The 16281-nt window shown below is 43.8% G+C and overlaps 1 protein-coding gene across 1 annotated transcript in view; it reads left to right on the forward strand.

Moving 5' to 3' along the window:
* Positions 1–358: 358 nt before the first annotated feature.
* The window catches only part of FMN2 (formin 2), a 350878-nt gene continuing 334955 nt past the window's right edge, over positions 359–16281 (forward strand). Inside the window, exon 1 of the mRNA XM_068983086.1 lies at positions 359–1667. Coding sequence (XP_068839187.1) covers positions 359–1667 — 1309 coding nt within the window. The remainder of the gene's footprint in view (positions 1668–16281) is intronic.

A 16281-nucleotide genomic window follows, 5' to 3' on the forward strand; every position in this document is an offset into this window, starting at 1 on the left:
GCGGGGACCAGGAAATGGACTCTGGCGGCAGTTAGGTCCCCAGACTGAGGGGCGCTCTTGGCGTTTCAGCGGAGGAGGGGCAGGGCAGAGGGACCGGGCCTAGAGCCGATGGGGCGGGGTCATGGGGCGGGAGGGGTGGGGCCTTGTGCGTCCCGCCCGGTCATTGGCGGTGCTCCGTGCGCGCGTTCAGCCACGCGCGGGCGGGCGCAGCCTCGGCGCGTTGTGCGAAGCGCGGCAGGTGCGCGGACATCCTCCCTCCGCCTAGCGGTGCGGCCGCCGAGCGACTCGCCGGGAGCCCGGCGCTGCCGGGCCCAGGGGTTGGCATGGCCTGACCGCCCGCAGCGGCGGCGGCGGCAGCATGGGGAACCAGGACGCGAAGCCGAAGAGAAGCGCGGGCGATGTCCCGCATGGAGGCGGCGGTGGTGAGGACGCCGCTGTGCCCCGCGAGGCCGAGGGCACAAAGAAGGCGGGCGGGGGCAAGAAGGCGCCAGGCCGGCACGGAAAAGGGGGCGGCGGCGCGGAGCCGGGCCGGAAGAAGAGCCGGTCGGACCCCAGGGCCTCGGTGTTCTCTAACCTGCGCATCCGGAAGACCCTGTCCAAGGGCCGAGGTACCGGCGGCTCTCGTGAGGATGTGCTGGACCCCCAGGCCCTGCAGGCCGGCGAGCTGGACAGCGCCCACTCTCTGGTTACCAAGACCCCAGACCTCAGCCTCTCAGCTGATGAGACGGGCCTGTCGGATACCGAATGTGCGGATCCTTTCGAGGTGACGCGTCCCGGGGGTCCCAGCTTGGCCAGGGTCGGCGGCCCGGCAGTGGCCGAGTATTCGGAGACCGCGGCGGGGGCGCAGGATGGACAAAGGACCAGCTCGGGCTCAGACACAGACCTCTACAGTTTTCACTCGGCCGCGGAGCAGGAGGACTTGCTCTCGGACATCCAGCAGGCGATCCGCCTCCAGCAACTGCAGCAGCAGTCCCCGGGCCCCGAGTCGCCCCCGGTGTCGCCCCCCTCCACCGCCCCTCTGCCTGGGGCCCTGCCGGGCCTGGACCGACCCCCACCGGGCCCCAGCGCCGAAGCGGCGCTGTCCGCGCCCCCCGACAGGCCCGCGGCCACAGAGCCGCCAGCAGCCACCGCCTTCGCGTCTCCTGGGTCGGTTCCGGGGGAACGAGGGGCAGCGGACACGGACGAGGAAGGCGAGGAGGACGCCTTCGAGGACGCGCCCCGAGACTCTCCGGGGGTGGAGTGTGGCCTGGCGGCGGGAGAGGCCCCACGCACGCCAGGGGCGACGCGCGAGGAGGGCGCGCCGAAGCCTGTCGTCCCCGTGACCGCCTCCCCGCCACGCAGTCCAGCTCACAGCCCGCGCCGCCCCCGGGCCCGCCCGCTCCTGGCGCCCTGTTATGTCAGGACCACCACCCGGCAGCTCAGCTCGCCAGGGCCCTCCCCGTCTCCGTCCCCCAGCCACAGCCCCCGGGTCCAGAGACGCCCGGAGTCCTCCCTGGGCCGCGGTTCCGGAGCCACCAAGGCCCCCGCCGCTGCCCCAGCTAGGAAGCCCCGCGCGGGCCGCAGCCGCTCGGCCGACTGGACTGCGGAGCTGGGCCGTGCTCCCGGGGAGGGGGTCTCGGCGCACCTGGTGCAGCGCGGGGCAGGCGGCCTCCAGGGTGTGTTCGCAGGTGAGCCCTGGGCTCGGGGCCCTGGGCACCTGCCCCTCAGAAACGCTTCGATTTGCATACAGAGAATTAAAGGGAGCAACTTAGTCGTGTCTGTTCTAAGTCATCTAGGAAAAGGGCCACTGTGTCCACTTCTCCAAAATATCCCGGGTCACGCCAGGCAGATCAACCCCTTTTTGGCACCGTTTGCAAAGCCATCCTTCTCTTTACGTCCTTCTCCCACAGCATTAAAAATAAGGAGGTTGCTCACAGCCCTGTGACACATCATCTATTCTAGGGCTGCTCTGATGTACCCGCCTGTGTGCGCCGTGTGATGCGGAGTTTCTCTCGGTGATCAGAGTGGACGCCTTAGGGAACTTAGGTGGTCACGCCTGTTTGCTGACACAACCAAATCTCATACATGCTTTCAGAAAATTAATGCAGAGTGATCTAGAGTATTAGGGATCATTTACATTTGGTTTCATGGCCTGACTTAGACAGGGTGTGGCTTGGAGACTGATGGTGAGCAGACCAAGAGCACCCAGGATGCTGCTGGTACCTTCCCAGCGTCTGCTGTGGACGCTTCAGGGCCAGTCCAAGGGTCAGCTCACCGTGGTGAATGTCCAATATTGCAGTGAATTCATCCTTGGTTAGACCCCAGGGCCTTTCTGCTGGTAAGAGTGTCAGCTTATTTCATGCTTACTAATTTTTCTTAATTATTAAATAGCTGAGTGTAAGAATTTAAGAAACAGGAGAAAATGAGAATTTATGCAAGTCTTGGTAGATTGTGATAAGTATTTGAAATATTAAAAACATCAAAGATAATTTGAAAAGCTTAAAATCTTATATTCTTTAATAAATCTTATATTACTTTAGTAAATAGGTTATCTGTAAAACAGTAGATTATGTTTCTTAATGAACACGGCTGCCTCACCCTTTAGGTAAATATTCACTTTTTGTACTAGCTTGTATTGACCACAGTTTAGTTTCATCTGTGGACTCTCTTAATTTTATATTTATAGATTTTTCTAGTTAAGAGTGGCCTCCATGTTTTACTTGCTCTCCCTTTTTAACTTTTCTGTTATTTTGTAGGTTAAGTTAGGAATGTTTATAGTCTGATATTCACTAGATAATTGTAAACAAAACAAAACACAAGCATAAAAACCCCCAAAAGACTGATTTTAAAGGAAGAGGATCGGAAAGTTCTTTAGTTAATTTTTGTGAATTTAATGTTGGTGAGAAATTACTTCCTCCTTATGTAGGTAACACTCATTTCATATATTGTTTTTCTAAAAATGAAAGTATCTCCATAGTTAAGATTACCATTCATTAATATTGTTCTTCCAAGAATCTTTAGAATTTGGAAATATTCATTTCCAAGTGAATATTAGATGAAAAATACATTTCCTTCATTTAGCATATATATATGTATGTGTATATATATATATATATATATACACACACACATATACACAGGGCAGCCATATTGTGCTAGACAATATGTTAAGTGTTGAGTGATACACAAAGATCATTAAATCCTAGTCCTGCCTTTCCATGGCTCACTGACTAAGAGCACAGGAACACACAGAGATATAGTACTTTGGGTGTATCAAGTGTGCAGTGACTTACTGCCTTGGCAAGGGATGAAGAGAAAGGAATTCATAGGAGGGTTGATCTGAGTCCTGAAGATCATAGGACCTTTCAACCCCAGGTTAAAGTTTTGTTTTCCTTAAGGAAAATAAAAGGGGTATTCTTGGAGCTAGCATTTCATTTAAATGTTCTAAGTATTTCCAGATTTGAAATTTGGGACTCTTAGCAGGATTCCTGTTCAGGAGGTAAGTGGGTTTTATTGACCTCCAAGCAGAATTTTTTTACTGTGTAGTTAGTTGCTTTAATATGGGCATCACCTTTATTTTATTTTTTAATTGAAATATAGTTGGTTTTTAATGTTGTATTAATTTCTGCCATACAGCAAAGTGACTCAGTTATACATATATATATGTTTTGTTGTCCAGTCACTATATACATTCTTTTGAATATTCTTTTCTATATAGTTTATACCAGGATATTTAATGTGGTTCTCTGTGCTATGTAGTAGACCTTCTTATTTATCCATTCTGTATGTAATAGCTTACATCTGCCAACCCCAACCTCTCACTCCATCTCAACCCCTTCCTGCTTGGCGACCTCAAATCTGTTCTCTGTGAGTCTGTTCCGGTTTCACAGGTTAAGTTCATCTGTGTCATATATTAGATTCCACAGAAGGTGATACATACGGGGCAGTGCTTTATATTTGATGCTTGGATGTAGGTGGTCAGTAGCCATTGGTTATTTGGATAGCAGTTTCTTTATATTTATCACACCCATTCACTTTCTTAAAAAAAAAAAAGAATTGGTAGGTTTAACCTAATCTTGTAGCTGGTGGTCACATGGAGGTAAACAAAGAGATGAAACTTTTTCAAGGTCACACTGTAATTCTTTCAGAGGCTGAGCTAAAAATAGCTGAGTCTACTGATTCTAGTCTGAATGTTCTTGCTTATTAGTCATTTTTGGATGTTCAGCACTATAAGACATCATATAGACAAAAAACTTAAAAAAATATTATGGTGTTTAAGGCCTTCACTTACAATATTTTCCAGTTTCTGTTATTAATATGGTGAACTCCTTTCATTGTTGAGCATCTGGCCTTCCTGGGCTAGATACAGGGTGATTGCTGGTCAGTGAAGCAGGCTTTCTCCAGACAGCTCTCCTGGAAGCTTCCCTGTGGTGAATCCAGGGAATCCAGAGTGACACAGGCCTCTGTTCCTCAGCTGTTGTCTGTTTTCTTGTCATCTGCCTTTTCTTTGATTCTTTACCATCCTCTAGTATTTTATGGGTGTCTTGGAAATTACTAGAGCTTTGGCGAGGACTAGCATTGTCCTCAGGGAAATTGTTTTCTGGCTTTAATTTGCATGTCTTTGGATTAAGTAATTGCCAGCTGCCTTTGAAGCAGGTGATAGTTAGATCTATAAGCCTCCATGAACATCTTTTATTTTTAAACCATAGAATGAGGGTTGTCAGCTCTGCAGAAAGGAACAGATGTTTTTCTTCTTACTGCCTTCCAAATGTGGGGAGAAAATTCAAGTGAAGAGAGATCTGCATGGCACATGTTTGTGTTTTGTTGCTGATAAAACAGCATTTAGCAATAAAGGGGACCAAGACTTTATCTTGTTTTAGGTATTCAGGAGCTGATGATGTCTTAAGCCATTGGACTGAAAATTCACAGTTAATTTGAAAAAACATCTTTTTCAGTGTTTAGTAGAAAAATTGCTATGAAATTTAAGAGATTCCTTTGCACATGCTATATTTAAGCAGAAGCTTGTGAATAGAATTTTACAGTTAAAGTTTAGGCATATGAAATGTTAAGTTGGTGATGCTAAATCACTTTTTATAGAAATCTTTCCAAAGTCATTTAATTATGTGCTTAAATCTGTCTTTTTTTAAAACATGTGGACTTAATGGTTCATGTGTTTTAAATGGCTTTAGGCCATCATGGTTTCATTCTGTGAAATCATTGGTGTTGCCTTCAGCTGCTATTGAAGTGTAATTGTCTGGTGACTCTAGTTGGCTGTTTCTGAAGTTTTGTGTCTACCTGGTTTTCTTAACTTTTTACTTCCTGTCAGCTATTGATTCTTAGAGCTATCTTTGGTCCCTTGTCCCCCACCCCCCATTGCTTCTAATTTGATGTTTCTGGTCAGTTTGTTATTGGTTTATACATCCCATAATTATGATGTTTGCTATATTTGTTGCACTTCTAAATGGAAGGCTCTGTGTTGGTGCATTGCATAATTATCTCTAATCCTTATGACAGTGTTTTCTCAGTGAGCAAACCAGGGTCAGGCATGTGAAGTAACTTGCTTCAGGGCATTAAGCTGGTCAGTGACCGATTCAGGATCGGTACTTAGAAAATCAGATCTGTTATTAACATGAATAAAATAAAATGAAGTGTGTCAGTGAGCTTTTGGAGCACTAGCTAGTCAGTTAAGGGCCTGGGCTTTACAATTTAGATTGTGTAGCTTTTCTCACTGTAGCTTTTCTAAAGGCTATCTTGATTTTTATATCAAAGTAGGAGGACTCACTCTAGGACTACAGACTTTCTCATGCAGCTTGTTAGGTTATTAGACTGTGAATGTTTAGGGCCGGGAGCAGTCTTATATCCAGCAGTAGTATCTGACAGAGTGTAGATGTCCAGTCATTGTCCAATAAATGTGTGATGGTCAGGAATCACCCCTTTTGTGTGTAATGCATCAATGTTACTACAACAGGGAAGGGTTTTACAAGAATGTGGTCCTTTCCTCTGTGTCTTGCCTTAGTGAAGTTGCTCAGTCGTGTCCGGCTCTTTGTAACCCATGGACTGTAGCCTACCAAGCTCCTCTGTCCATGGGATTTTCCAGGCAATAGTACTGGAGTGGATTGCCTTACTGGGTCTCATATCTCTGAATATGATTCGGCAGTATAAGCTGGGACTGGGAACACTATTCTCAAGTCATTTTAGTTTGGCTTAAAACACACTTTCTCATTGTTCCTGTAAGGTCATGGTTTGGATTGAAGTAAAGCACCCCAATAGCTTCAGTGATGGGTTTTAATGACTGGCCTGGCTTTTCATGCATTTAGGCATTTGGATACAAGCCATGTGTATTTGACCTTGAGCGGGTGCATTTATAGCCATATTTCCTTCTGGTCCTATTAAAAAGGTGCTGAACACACACCTTGGGTGATGGCAACAGTAGTTACTAATTACTGCTACTCCAGGTAACTCTGTATTGTAGCTCGATGTACAGTTAGGTCACTCTTAAGTAACTTTTTCTGATACGTATGAAAGTGGAGGAATAATCCCAAATGAATAATATTAGGATTTAATGAAATAGTGTTTGTCAAGTCCCTACAACTCTACCTGGCACATAGAAACAGACAGTTGGTGCTATTTACTTTCCTGTCCTAGTTTATTGCCTTAATGGCTATATGGTTCAAATTAGTCCAAACCATATTTGTGAAATAAAAACCACTCTGAAGTCATATACAAACTCTGGTAAGGATATAATCAGTTGCTAGTTGAAAATTAATATTTCTAGTCAAGGGTTTGTTTTTTTTCAAATTGTTTATATATCAGGTTTCTTCCCCTCTCTTTTTCATTTTCTGTGATTGTAACCCTTTTTGTCACTTTATCAGAAATTTTGGTTTTCTTGGGGGTTTGGAGAAGGAAAGCACATGATGGGGGTATGACTGTGTGATTAGCAGGAGGTACTGATGTTTAAAGCGGGAAGTGGGTGGAGGAGACACAGTATTTACCCGCCTTGCTTTGCAGCCTTTACCTCCCATGGTTTCCTTCAGAAACTCTCTGCTTTAGTCGAGTTAATCAGCTTACTGTTCTATGAACATGCATTTCATTTTCCTTACTTTGCGCCTTTGTCTAGCGGTGTTTACGCTCTTGTAACACACTATTGTCTCTCTTTACTTAGTATCTGGAAAAGCTGCTTGAGTTCCCATTTCCTCTTTTGTGTCTGCTCCAGCTGGTGTGACTGGCAGTCATCTCCATGTCTCTGTACTTCTGTCTGTATCATATCACATATGCTTCTTGGATATAGGGAATCTTTGGGGCTTCGTTTTCACTTCTTTCTGCTTTTCTTTTCTCCTTGTCTGCTTGCCTGATTCCATCCATTCATCATCCTCTTCTGTCCATCGAATACCTATGCCACATCCTCTCTCTGCCAGTAAGTAAGATGGGCACTGAGCATACTGAGGCCTTTATGAATACCAGTTGACCTTTTTTTTTTTTTTTTTTGGTGTCTAGGCCTCCTATTGGTAAATAAATAGTTGAATTTACCCTGGAAGACTACTAGCATTTTTGGGTGGTTGAAATTAAGTCATTTTCAATGAGGTATACGTAGGTTTCCTTGATGGCTCAATGGTAAAGAATCTGCCTGTAATGCAGGAGCCACAGGAGACACAGATTCGATCCCTGAATCAGAAAGATCCCTTGTAGGAGGAAATAGGAAATAGCAACCCACTCCAGTATTCTTGCCTGAAAAATCCCATGGACAGGGGAGCCTGGTGGGCTACAGTCCAGAGGCTTCCAAAGAGTTGCACATGACTGAGCACACATACATATGATTGAATCAGTAGTGAAGATAGAATGATACTTCTATAGAATTTGTGTAGAGAGAACATCTGTTCCTATTTTTGTGGGTTGATCCCACAAGCAACTATTGTTGCTATCAATGATAATGCAGTAACTCTAAGCTTCCAAACATAAATTTTATTGGTACTGAAAAAAGAGGAAAACTTTATTATTTTGTTCATTCTTGCTTTTTCATTTTAAGTAATAATCTGATGTTAATGAAATTTAGCATTAAGGGACTGTTAGGAAGAATCTAGTATCTACTACCTTGTTGCTTTGTAATTTCCTTCTTGATTTTCCTGTTGACCCATTGGTTTTTGAATAGCATGTTGTTTCAGTTCAGTTCAGTCGCTCAGTCATGTCTGACTCTTTGCGACCCCATGAACCGCAGCATGCCAGGCCTCCCTGTCCATCGCCAACTCCCGGAGTTTATTCCAACTCCTGTCCATTCAGTTGGTGATGCCATCCAACCACCTCTTCCTCTGTCGTCCCCTCCTCCTACCTTCAATCTTTCCCAGCATCAGGGTCTTTTGTAGTGAGTCTATTCTTCGCATGAGGTGCCTAAATTATTGGAGTTTCAGCTTCAACATCAGTCCTTCCAATGAATATTCAGGACTGATTTCCTTTAGGATGGACTGGTTGGATCTCCTTGCAGTCCAAGGGACTCTCAAGAGTCTTCGCCAACACCACAATTCAAAAGCATCAATTCTTCAGCACTCAGCTTTCTTTATAGTTCAACTCTCACATCCATACATGACTACTGGAAAAACCATAGCTTTGACTAGATGTACCTTTGTTGGCAAAGTAATGTCTCTGCTCTTTACTATGCTGTCTAGGTTGGTCATAGCTTTTCTTCCAAGGAGCAAGCATCTTTTAATTTCATGGCTGCAGTCACTATCTACAGTGATTTTGGAGCCCCCCAAAAGAAAGTCTGTCACTGTTTCCACTGTTTCTCCATCTATTTGCCATGAAGTGATGGGACCAGATGCCATGATCTTCATTTTCTGAATGTTGAGTTTTAAGCCAACTTTTTCACTCTCTTCCTTCACTTTCATCAAGAGGCTCATTAGTTCTTTGCTTTCTGCCATCAGGGTGGTGTCATCTGCATACCTGAGGTTATTGATATTTCTCCTGGCAGTCTTGATCCCAGCTTGTGCTTCATCTAGCCAGTGTTTCTCATGATGTATTCTGCATATAAGTTAAATAAGCAGGGTGACAGTACACAGCCTTGACATACTCTGTTCTCTATTGGGAACCAGTCTGTTGTCCGTGTTCAGTTCTAGCTGTTGCTTCCTGACCTGCATACAGATTTCTCAAGAGGCTGGTCAAGTGGTCAGGTATTCCCATCTCTTTATGAATTTCCCAGAGTTTTTTGTGGTCTACATAGTCAAAGGCTTTGGCATAGTCAATAAAGCAGATGTTTTTCTGGAACTCTTCTGCTTTTTTGATGATCCAACAGATGCTGGCAGTTTGATTTCTGGTTCTTCTGCCTTTTCTAAATCCAGATTGAACATCTAGAAGTTCATGGTTCACGTACTGTTGGGGAATTTTGAGCATTATTTTGCTAGCATGTGAGATGAGTGCAAATGTGTGGTAGTTTGAGCATTCTTTGGCATTGCCTTTCTTTGGGAATGGAATGAAAACTGACCTTTTCTAGCCCCGTGGCCACTGCTGCGTTTTCAAAATTTGCTGACATACTGAATGCAGCACTTTTACAGCATCATCTTTTAAGATTTGAAATAGCTCAACTGGAATTCCATCACCTCCACTAGCTTTGTTCGTAGTGATGCTTCCTAAGGCCCACCTGACTTCACATTCCAGGATGTCTAGCTCTAGGTGTGTGAATTCACTATTGTGATTATCTAGGTTGTGAAGATCTTACTTGTATAGTTCTTCTGTGTATTCTTGCCACCCCTTCATAATATCTTCTGCTTCTGTTAGGTCCATACCATTTCTGTCCTTTATTGTGCCCATCTTTGCATGAAATGTTCCTTTGGTATCTCTAATTTTCTTGACGAGATCTCTAGTCTTTCCCATTCTATTGTTTTCTTCTATTTCTTTGCACTGATAACTGAGGAATGCTTTCTATCTCTCCTTGCTATTCTTTGGAACTCTGCATTCAAATGGGTATATCTTTCCTTTTCTCCTTTGCCTTTCATTTCTCTTCTAGTCACACCATGTTGTTTAGTCTCCATGTAGTCACTTTTTTCTTATTTCTTTTCCTGTGGTTGATTTCTAGTTTCATGCCATTGTGGTCAGAGAAGATGCATGAAATAATTTCTAAGTTTTTTGCCCTAGTATGAAGAGGAACTAAAAAGCCTCTTGATGAAAGTGAAGGAGGAGAGTGAAAAAGTTGGCTTAAAGCTCAACATTCAGAAAACGAAGATCATGGCATCTGGTCCCATCACTTCATGGCAAATAGAAGGGGAAACAGTGGAAACAGTGTCAGACTTTATTTTGGGGGGCTCCAAAATCACTGCAGATAGTGACTGAAGCCATGAAATTAAAAGATGCTTACTCCTTGGAAGGAAAGTTATGACCAACCTAGATAGCATATTTAAAAGCAGAGACATTACTTTGCCAACAAAGGTCCGTCTAGTCAAGCCTATGATTTTTCTAGTAGGCATGTATGGATGTGAGAGTTGGACTGTGAAGAAAGCTGAGTGCTGAAGAATTGATGCTTTTGAATTGTGGTGTTGGTGAAGACTCTTGAGAGTCCCTTGGACTGCAAGGAGATCCAACCAGTCCTTTCTAAAGGAGATCAGTCCTGAATATTCATTGGAAGGACTGATGTTGAAGCTGAAACTCCAATACTTTGGCCATCTCATGGGAAGAGTTGATTCATTGGAAAGGACCCTGATGCTGGAAAGGATTGGGGGCAGGAGGAGAAGGGGATGACAGAGGATTAGATGACTGGATGGCATCACTGACTCAATGGACATGGGTTTGGGTAGACTCCAGGAGTTAGTGATGGACAGGGAGGCCTGGCGTGCTGTGATTCATGGAGTCGCAAAGAGTAGGATATGACTGAGCGACTGAACTGAACTGAACTGATGTGCTCAATCCTAGAGAATGTTCCATGTGCACCTTTAGGATCTCTGTTGCCCTGTTGATTCTCTGTGTGGAAGATGTGTCCATTGGTATGAGTTGCGGGTTACAGTCTACTATTAATGTATTCCCACTGATTTCTCCCTTTCTGTTTGTTAGTATTTGTTTTATGTATTTGGGTGCTCCCATATTAGGTGCATATAAGATGCTGACGGTATTATCCTCTTCACGTACTGATCCTTTTATCCTTATGTAGTGTCCTTTATCTTTCTTTATAGTCTTTAAAGTCCATTTTGTCTGATATGAGTATTGAAACTCCCACTTTCTTATCATTTCCATTTGCCTGAAATGTCTTTTTCCATTCTCTTACTTTCAGTCTGTGTGTCCTTTGCCCTAAGTTGGTCCTCTTGTAGGCTGCATATTTTAGTCTCTTGTTTTTTTTTTTTTAATCCTGTCTGCCACTCTGTGTCTTTTGATTGGAGCATTCAGTCAATTAGCATTTAAGGTAATTAGTGACACATGTATTTGTTGCCATCTCAGACCTTGTTTTCCAGTTGATTGTTTCTTCTTCCTTTTTTTTTCTTTTTCTTTTCCTTTTTGTGGTTTGATGATTTCCTTTTAACTTGTGTTCCCTTTTTGGTTTTTTTGAATCTGTTGTATGTTTTTGATTTATGGTTGCTCTGTTCTTCAAGTATGTTAACCCCTTCCTATATCTGCTTGCTTTAGACTGATAGTCATATAGGCTCAAACACATTCTAGGGAAAAGAATATGCATATTCTTATTCTCCTTAGTCACATTTTATGATTTTGATGTCCTTTTTTTACATCTTTGTGTTTATCCTTTTGCTGTTCCTTGTGTTGTCATTGCTTTCACAAATAGTTTTTTTTTTTTCTTTTTGACCTTTATGTGTGTATGTGTGTGCTAAGTTGCTTCAATCATGTTCAACTATGTGACCCTATGGACTGCAACGTGCCAGTCTCCTGTGTCCATGGGATTCTCCAGGCATGAATTCTCGTGTGGGTTGCCATGCACTCCAAGGGAACTTTCCAACCCAGGGATTGAACCCAGGTCTCTTATATCTCTTGCATTGGCAGGCAGGTTGTTTTAACCACTAGCACCACCTGGGAAGCCCTTTTGATCTGTATACTGGCTGATTTAAATGTATACTTGCTTCTTTTTTATGTAAAGATGACCTTTTGATATTTCTTTTAGAATAGTATTCTTTTAGTTTTTGCTTGTCTGAGAAATTCTTTATTTCTTTCTGTTCTACATGATAATCTGTGTAGAGTATTGTGGGTTGCAGACTTTTCTCTTTCAAGGCTTTGAATATATTTTGCTACGCCCTTTTCTCCAGAAAACTTTATCAGTGTTTCCATAGAGAAATCAGCTGATAGCCTTATGGAGGTTCCCTTGTAATTAGCTGTTCGCTTTTCTCTTGCTGGGTTTGGAATCCTCTCTTTAACTTTTGCCATTTTTATTATGTCTTGTGGTCTGTTTGGGACCCTCTGTGCTTCCTGTTCTGGATATCTGTTTCCTTCTTTAGGTTTGGGAAGCTTTCAGCCATAATTTCTTCAAATATGTTTTCAATCCCCTTTTCTCTTTCTTCTCCTTTTGGAATGCCTGTTATGTGTAGATTGCCCTTTTTTATATTATCCCATGTGCTGTGCTGTACTTAGTCACTCAGTCATGCCCAATTCGTTGTAACCCCATGGACTGTAGCCCACCAGGCTCCTCTGTCCATGGGGATTCTCCAGGCAAGAATACTGGAGTGTGTTGCCATGTCTTTCTCTAGGGGATTTTCCAATCCAGGGATCAAACCCAGGTCTTCTGCATTACAGGCGGATTCTTTACTGTCTGAGCCACCAGGGAAGGTGGGGGCAGCAGTTGACTCCCAGTTGGCAGTCCCTTTGTGCATGTAGGTGGCTGCACCAGAAGATGAGGACAATGATTGGGGCTGTGTCACTGGACCCTTGTTGGTGGGCTGCTCGTACTCCCAGGAATGTGGGAGGAGCAACCCACATCTGCTCTCAGGACCCTCTGTGGTGGCAGAGGGAAGCCCATATTATCCCATAGGTTTCTTATATTTCTTTCTTCTTCTTCTTTTTTTTTTTTTTCATTTGACTTCCTGTCTGCTATTTTGATTGGGTAATTTTCTGCTATTTTGATTGGGTAATTTCCATTATTCTATCTTCCAGATCACTTATTCTTCTGTATTTGTCATCCTGCTATTCATTCTCATGAGCTCAGTTTTCATCTCAGCAAATTAGTTTTCTAATTTTTCTTGGCTCCTCCTTATAGTTTCTAGTTCCTTTTTACAGTTATCTGCATTTCTGTTGATAGCGTTTATTAATTCTTTCAGTATTTCATTATTTCCATTATTAGACTGAAGAAGTCTGTTTCATTGATCTTTCAGGGGAATTCTCTTGATCTTTTAACTAAGAGTGGTTCCTCTGCTTCTTCATTTTTATATTTCTCTTACTCTGTGAGTTTAGGAGAAACCAATCTACTGTAGTCTTGGAGGACTATGTGTATGTGGGAGCATCCCTTCATAGCATGTGTGGGTTTAATTTTTTGGAGGGTTGAGGGCTGTTTTTGGTATGGATGCTTGCTGTCTCTCTTTTCAGCATGTGCTGGCTATTAGCCCCTTGATAAGGGGTGCACAGGTGCACGGCCCAGGGCATGCCCTGGGGAAGGTGGGGGCAGCAGCTGGCTCCCAGTTGGCAGTCCCTGGGTACAGGCGGCTGGCTGCACTAGGGGGATGAGGACAGTGATCAGTGCTACATCATGGGACCTTTGTTGTTGTTGGGCTGCTCATGCTCCCAGAAATGGGGGGTAGCAACCTGTATCTGCTCTCAGGACCCTCTGTGGTGGCAGTGGTCCTTGCCTCTGGAACCCTACATGGCAGTGGTGGCTCACGCTGGCCCCTGCAGCTCATGTAGGTGGCGTCCTGATGCCTGAGAGCATGTGTAGAGATAGAGGCTCCTATGGTGGGCCCGACCCTCTCTTCACATGCCCTGCAGCAGTGGCTCCTTGCCTCTTTGGTGGTCCAAGACTTCTTCTTGAACTCCCTTGGTTGTAGTGCATCACACCCTAGTGCCCTTGGGCTGGCTTGCTGTCTTCGTGCAGCCAACTGTAGCCCTCTCCCCAAGCCTGACCCTAGGCTTGAGCCTCGGTACAAAGCCCCCTTAGTACGAGCGTTTGAGGCTAGGGTATGCCAGTTGGCACTGCCTGACCGTGCAGGACTCTCTCTGCTTGCCCTCTGCATACCTGCCACCATGCTCTCTTCCAAGGCTCCGAAGCTCCTCCTCTGTTCCAGCTGATCTCCCTGCCAGCAAGGAGACCTTTCCTCTTTCACAACTCCCTCCCAGGGCCACAGGTCCTGTCCTGATTCCTCTCTCTCTCCTTTTCTTTTGCCTTACCCAGTTGCATGGAGATTTTCTTGCCCTTTTGGAGGTCTGAGGTCCATTGCCAGCATTTAGTAGATGTTCTGTGAGAATCATTCCACATGTAGATGCATTTTTGATGTATCTCTGGGGAGATGGTGAGCTCCATGTCTTGTTCCTCTGCCATCTTCATTCACTCCCAACTGACTCGTGGGATATAATTTATATCCAATATAAAGTTATTGGATATACTGAAAACTTTCTGAGATTTTTTTGAATGTTAAATATATAAATACACAGAAAATAAAACTTCTAGTCAATTTGAAATGGTAGTAATGCAGGGTACTGTAACATCAGAAAGATAAGAACAAGAAATAACAGTTATTGGATGCTACCAGAGGATGCCAGGGATTGTTGTTCTTAGACACCTGCTCCACTGTGGGTGAGAGAGAGGGAAGCTTTTGTGTCTTCCCTTCAAGGATATCTCTCTAGGCATTGATTGCATGGGAAATGACTACCATTATTCTGTGATTGAGCCAGTGTCCGGCATATCCTGGACCTATTGGTAGCTTTATTATCTGTTATGCCAGAGCTGCAATGGGTCAAAAATAGTCCTTTTTAATTTTCACAGGGAATAGAGTACTTTCTTGAGAACATTAAGCTTTTGTTGTGTTTTAAAATTATGCTTTAAAATGTTTAACCTTACTCCTTTCGGTCTCTTTTTATACTTCAGGCAGAATGGTCCTTGATGGTAGTTCTCTGGGATCTAGTGCACGTGTGGAGAATTCTGTGACACTTAAATTGTTTCTTTACACACAGTAGCAGCCCTGCAGCAGGAGTGCAGGCTGAGAAGTCTTTCCATTGTCCTCCCTTTTTAAGTGTCCCACCTATTTCCTGTAAGATGGGGCAAAGATTTCTTTTTTAATTTTAATTAGTTTATTTATTTACTTATTTAAGGCTGTGCTGGTTCTTCGTTGCTTTGTGTGGTCTTTCTCTAGTGGTGGTGAGTGGGGGCTGCTCTTCACTGCGATGCTCAGACTTCTCATTGTGGTGGCTTTCTGGTTGCAGGGCAGAGGCTTTAGGCGTGTGGGCTTCAGTAGTTGCAGCTCTCGGACTCTAGAATTGGGGCTCAGAAGTTGTGGCACACAGGCATGGTTGCTCCATGTCATGTGAAATCTTCCCAGATGAGGGACTGAACCCGTGTTCCCTCCCTTGGCAGGCAGATTCTTACCCACTGCACCACCAGAGAAGTCCCCAGTGATAATTTCCTCCCTCTTAGGTTTCCCAGGTTGCAAAAGTGAATGTAATTCTGCTGGGAAGCTGCTTCTTCCAGGTCTCATCCAATCCTTCGATTCTTTGATTCATATACGAGTTATAGTTTTAAGAGTTAACTTTTTTTTTCTAGTAATGATACTTTGTATATTTAGAACTTCACTACCTTTACAGTGGAAGAAAATCCCTATGCTGGAGGATCGTTTATACCATGGAGTAAAGATGCTTTTGGCATTGGCTGGTGGTAAAACCTTGATGGTTTTGATCAAATGTTAAATGTTACTAAAGGGGATTTGAGTTGGAATGCTGCTATCTGATGTGCACTCAGGACCTTGTGTTTTGAACACCAAGGTAGTAAATGTGGGTGTGGTGGGTGGTGGACCTGTTTTATGGAAATCTCCAGAAGAGAAGGCTGTGCTGTACAATATTATGACCCAGGGATTTACAGTGTATGGAGTCTTTCTAATATTGGCACAAATACATTGTGTAAATCCTTTTAGATACATTGTCTACACTATGTCTTTGATTCTTGAATGCTGTATAGGCTTTGCAGTTTTCCTTTTAGTTTAAACCTCTCAATAAAAGTACTACTACTAATTCTTTTATTTCAATATACTCTAGTATATTGGTTTTTGTTTTCAGTTTTCCCTAGTATTATATACGCTTATTCAAATAACTTTTATGAGTCCATGGTATTTTATTTAAAAGTTTACATTGACGTGAAAAATTTCTTAAGAGACTTAAAAGATAAAAGGTTTTGAGAGCTTCTCTGTATTT

The sequence above is a fragment of the Capricornis sumatraensis genome, chromosome 10 (assembly GCF_032405125.1).
Source record: "Capricornis sumatraensis isolate serow.1 chromosome 10, serow.2, whole genome shotgun sequence".
Taxonomy (NCBI): Eukaryota; Metazoa; Chordata; class Mammalia; order Artiodactyla; family Bovidae; genus Capricornis; species Capricornis sumatraensis.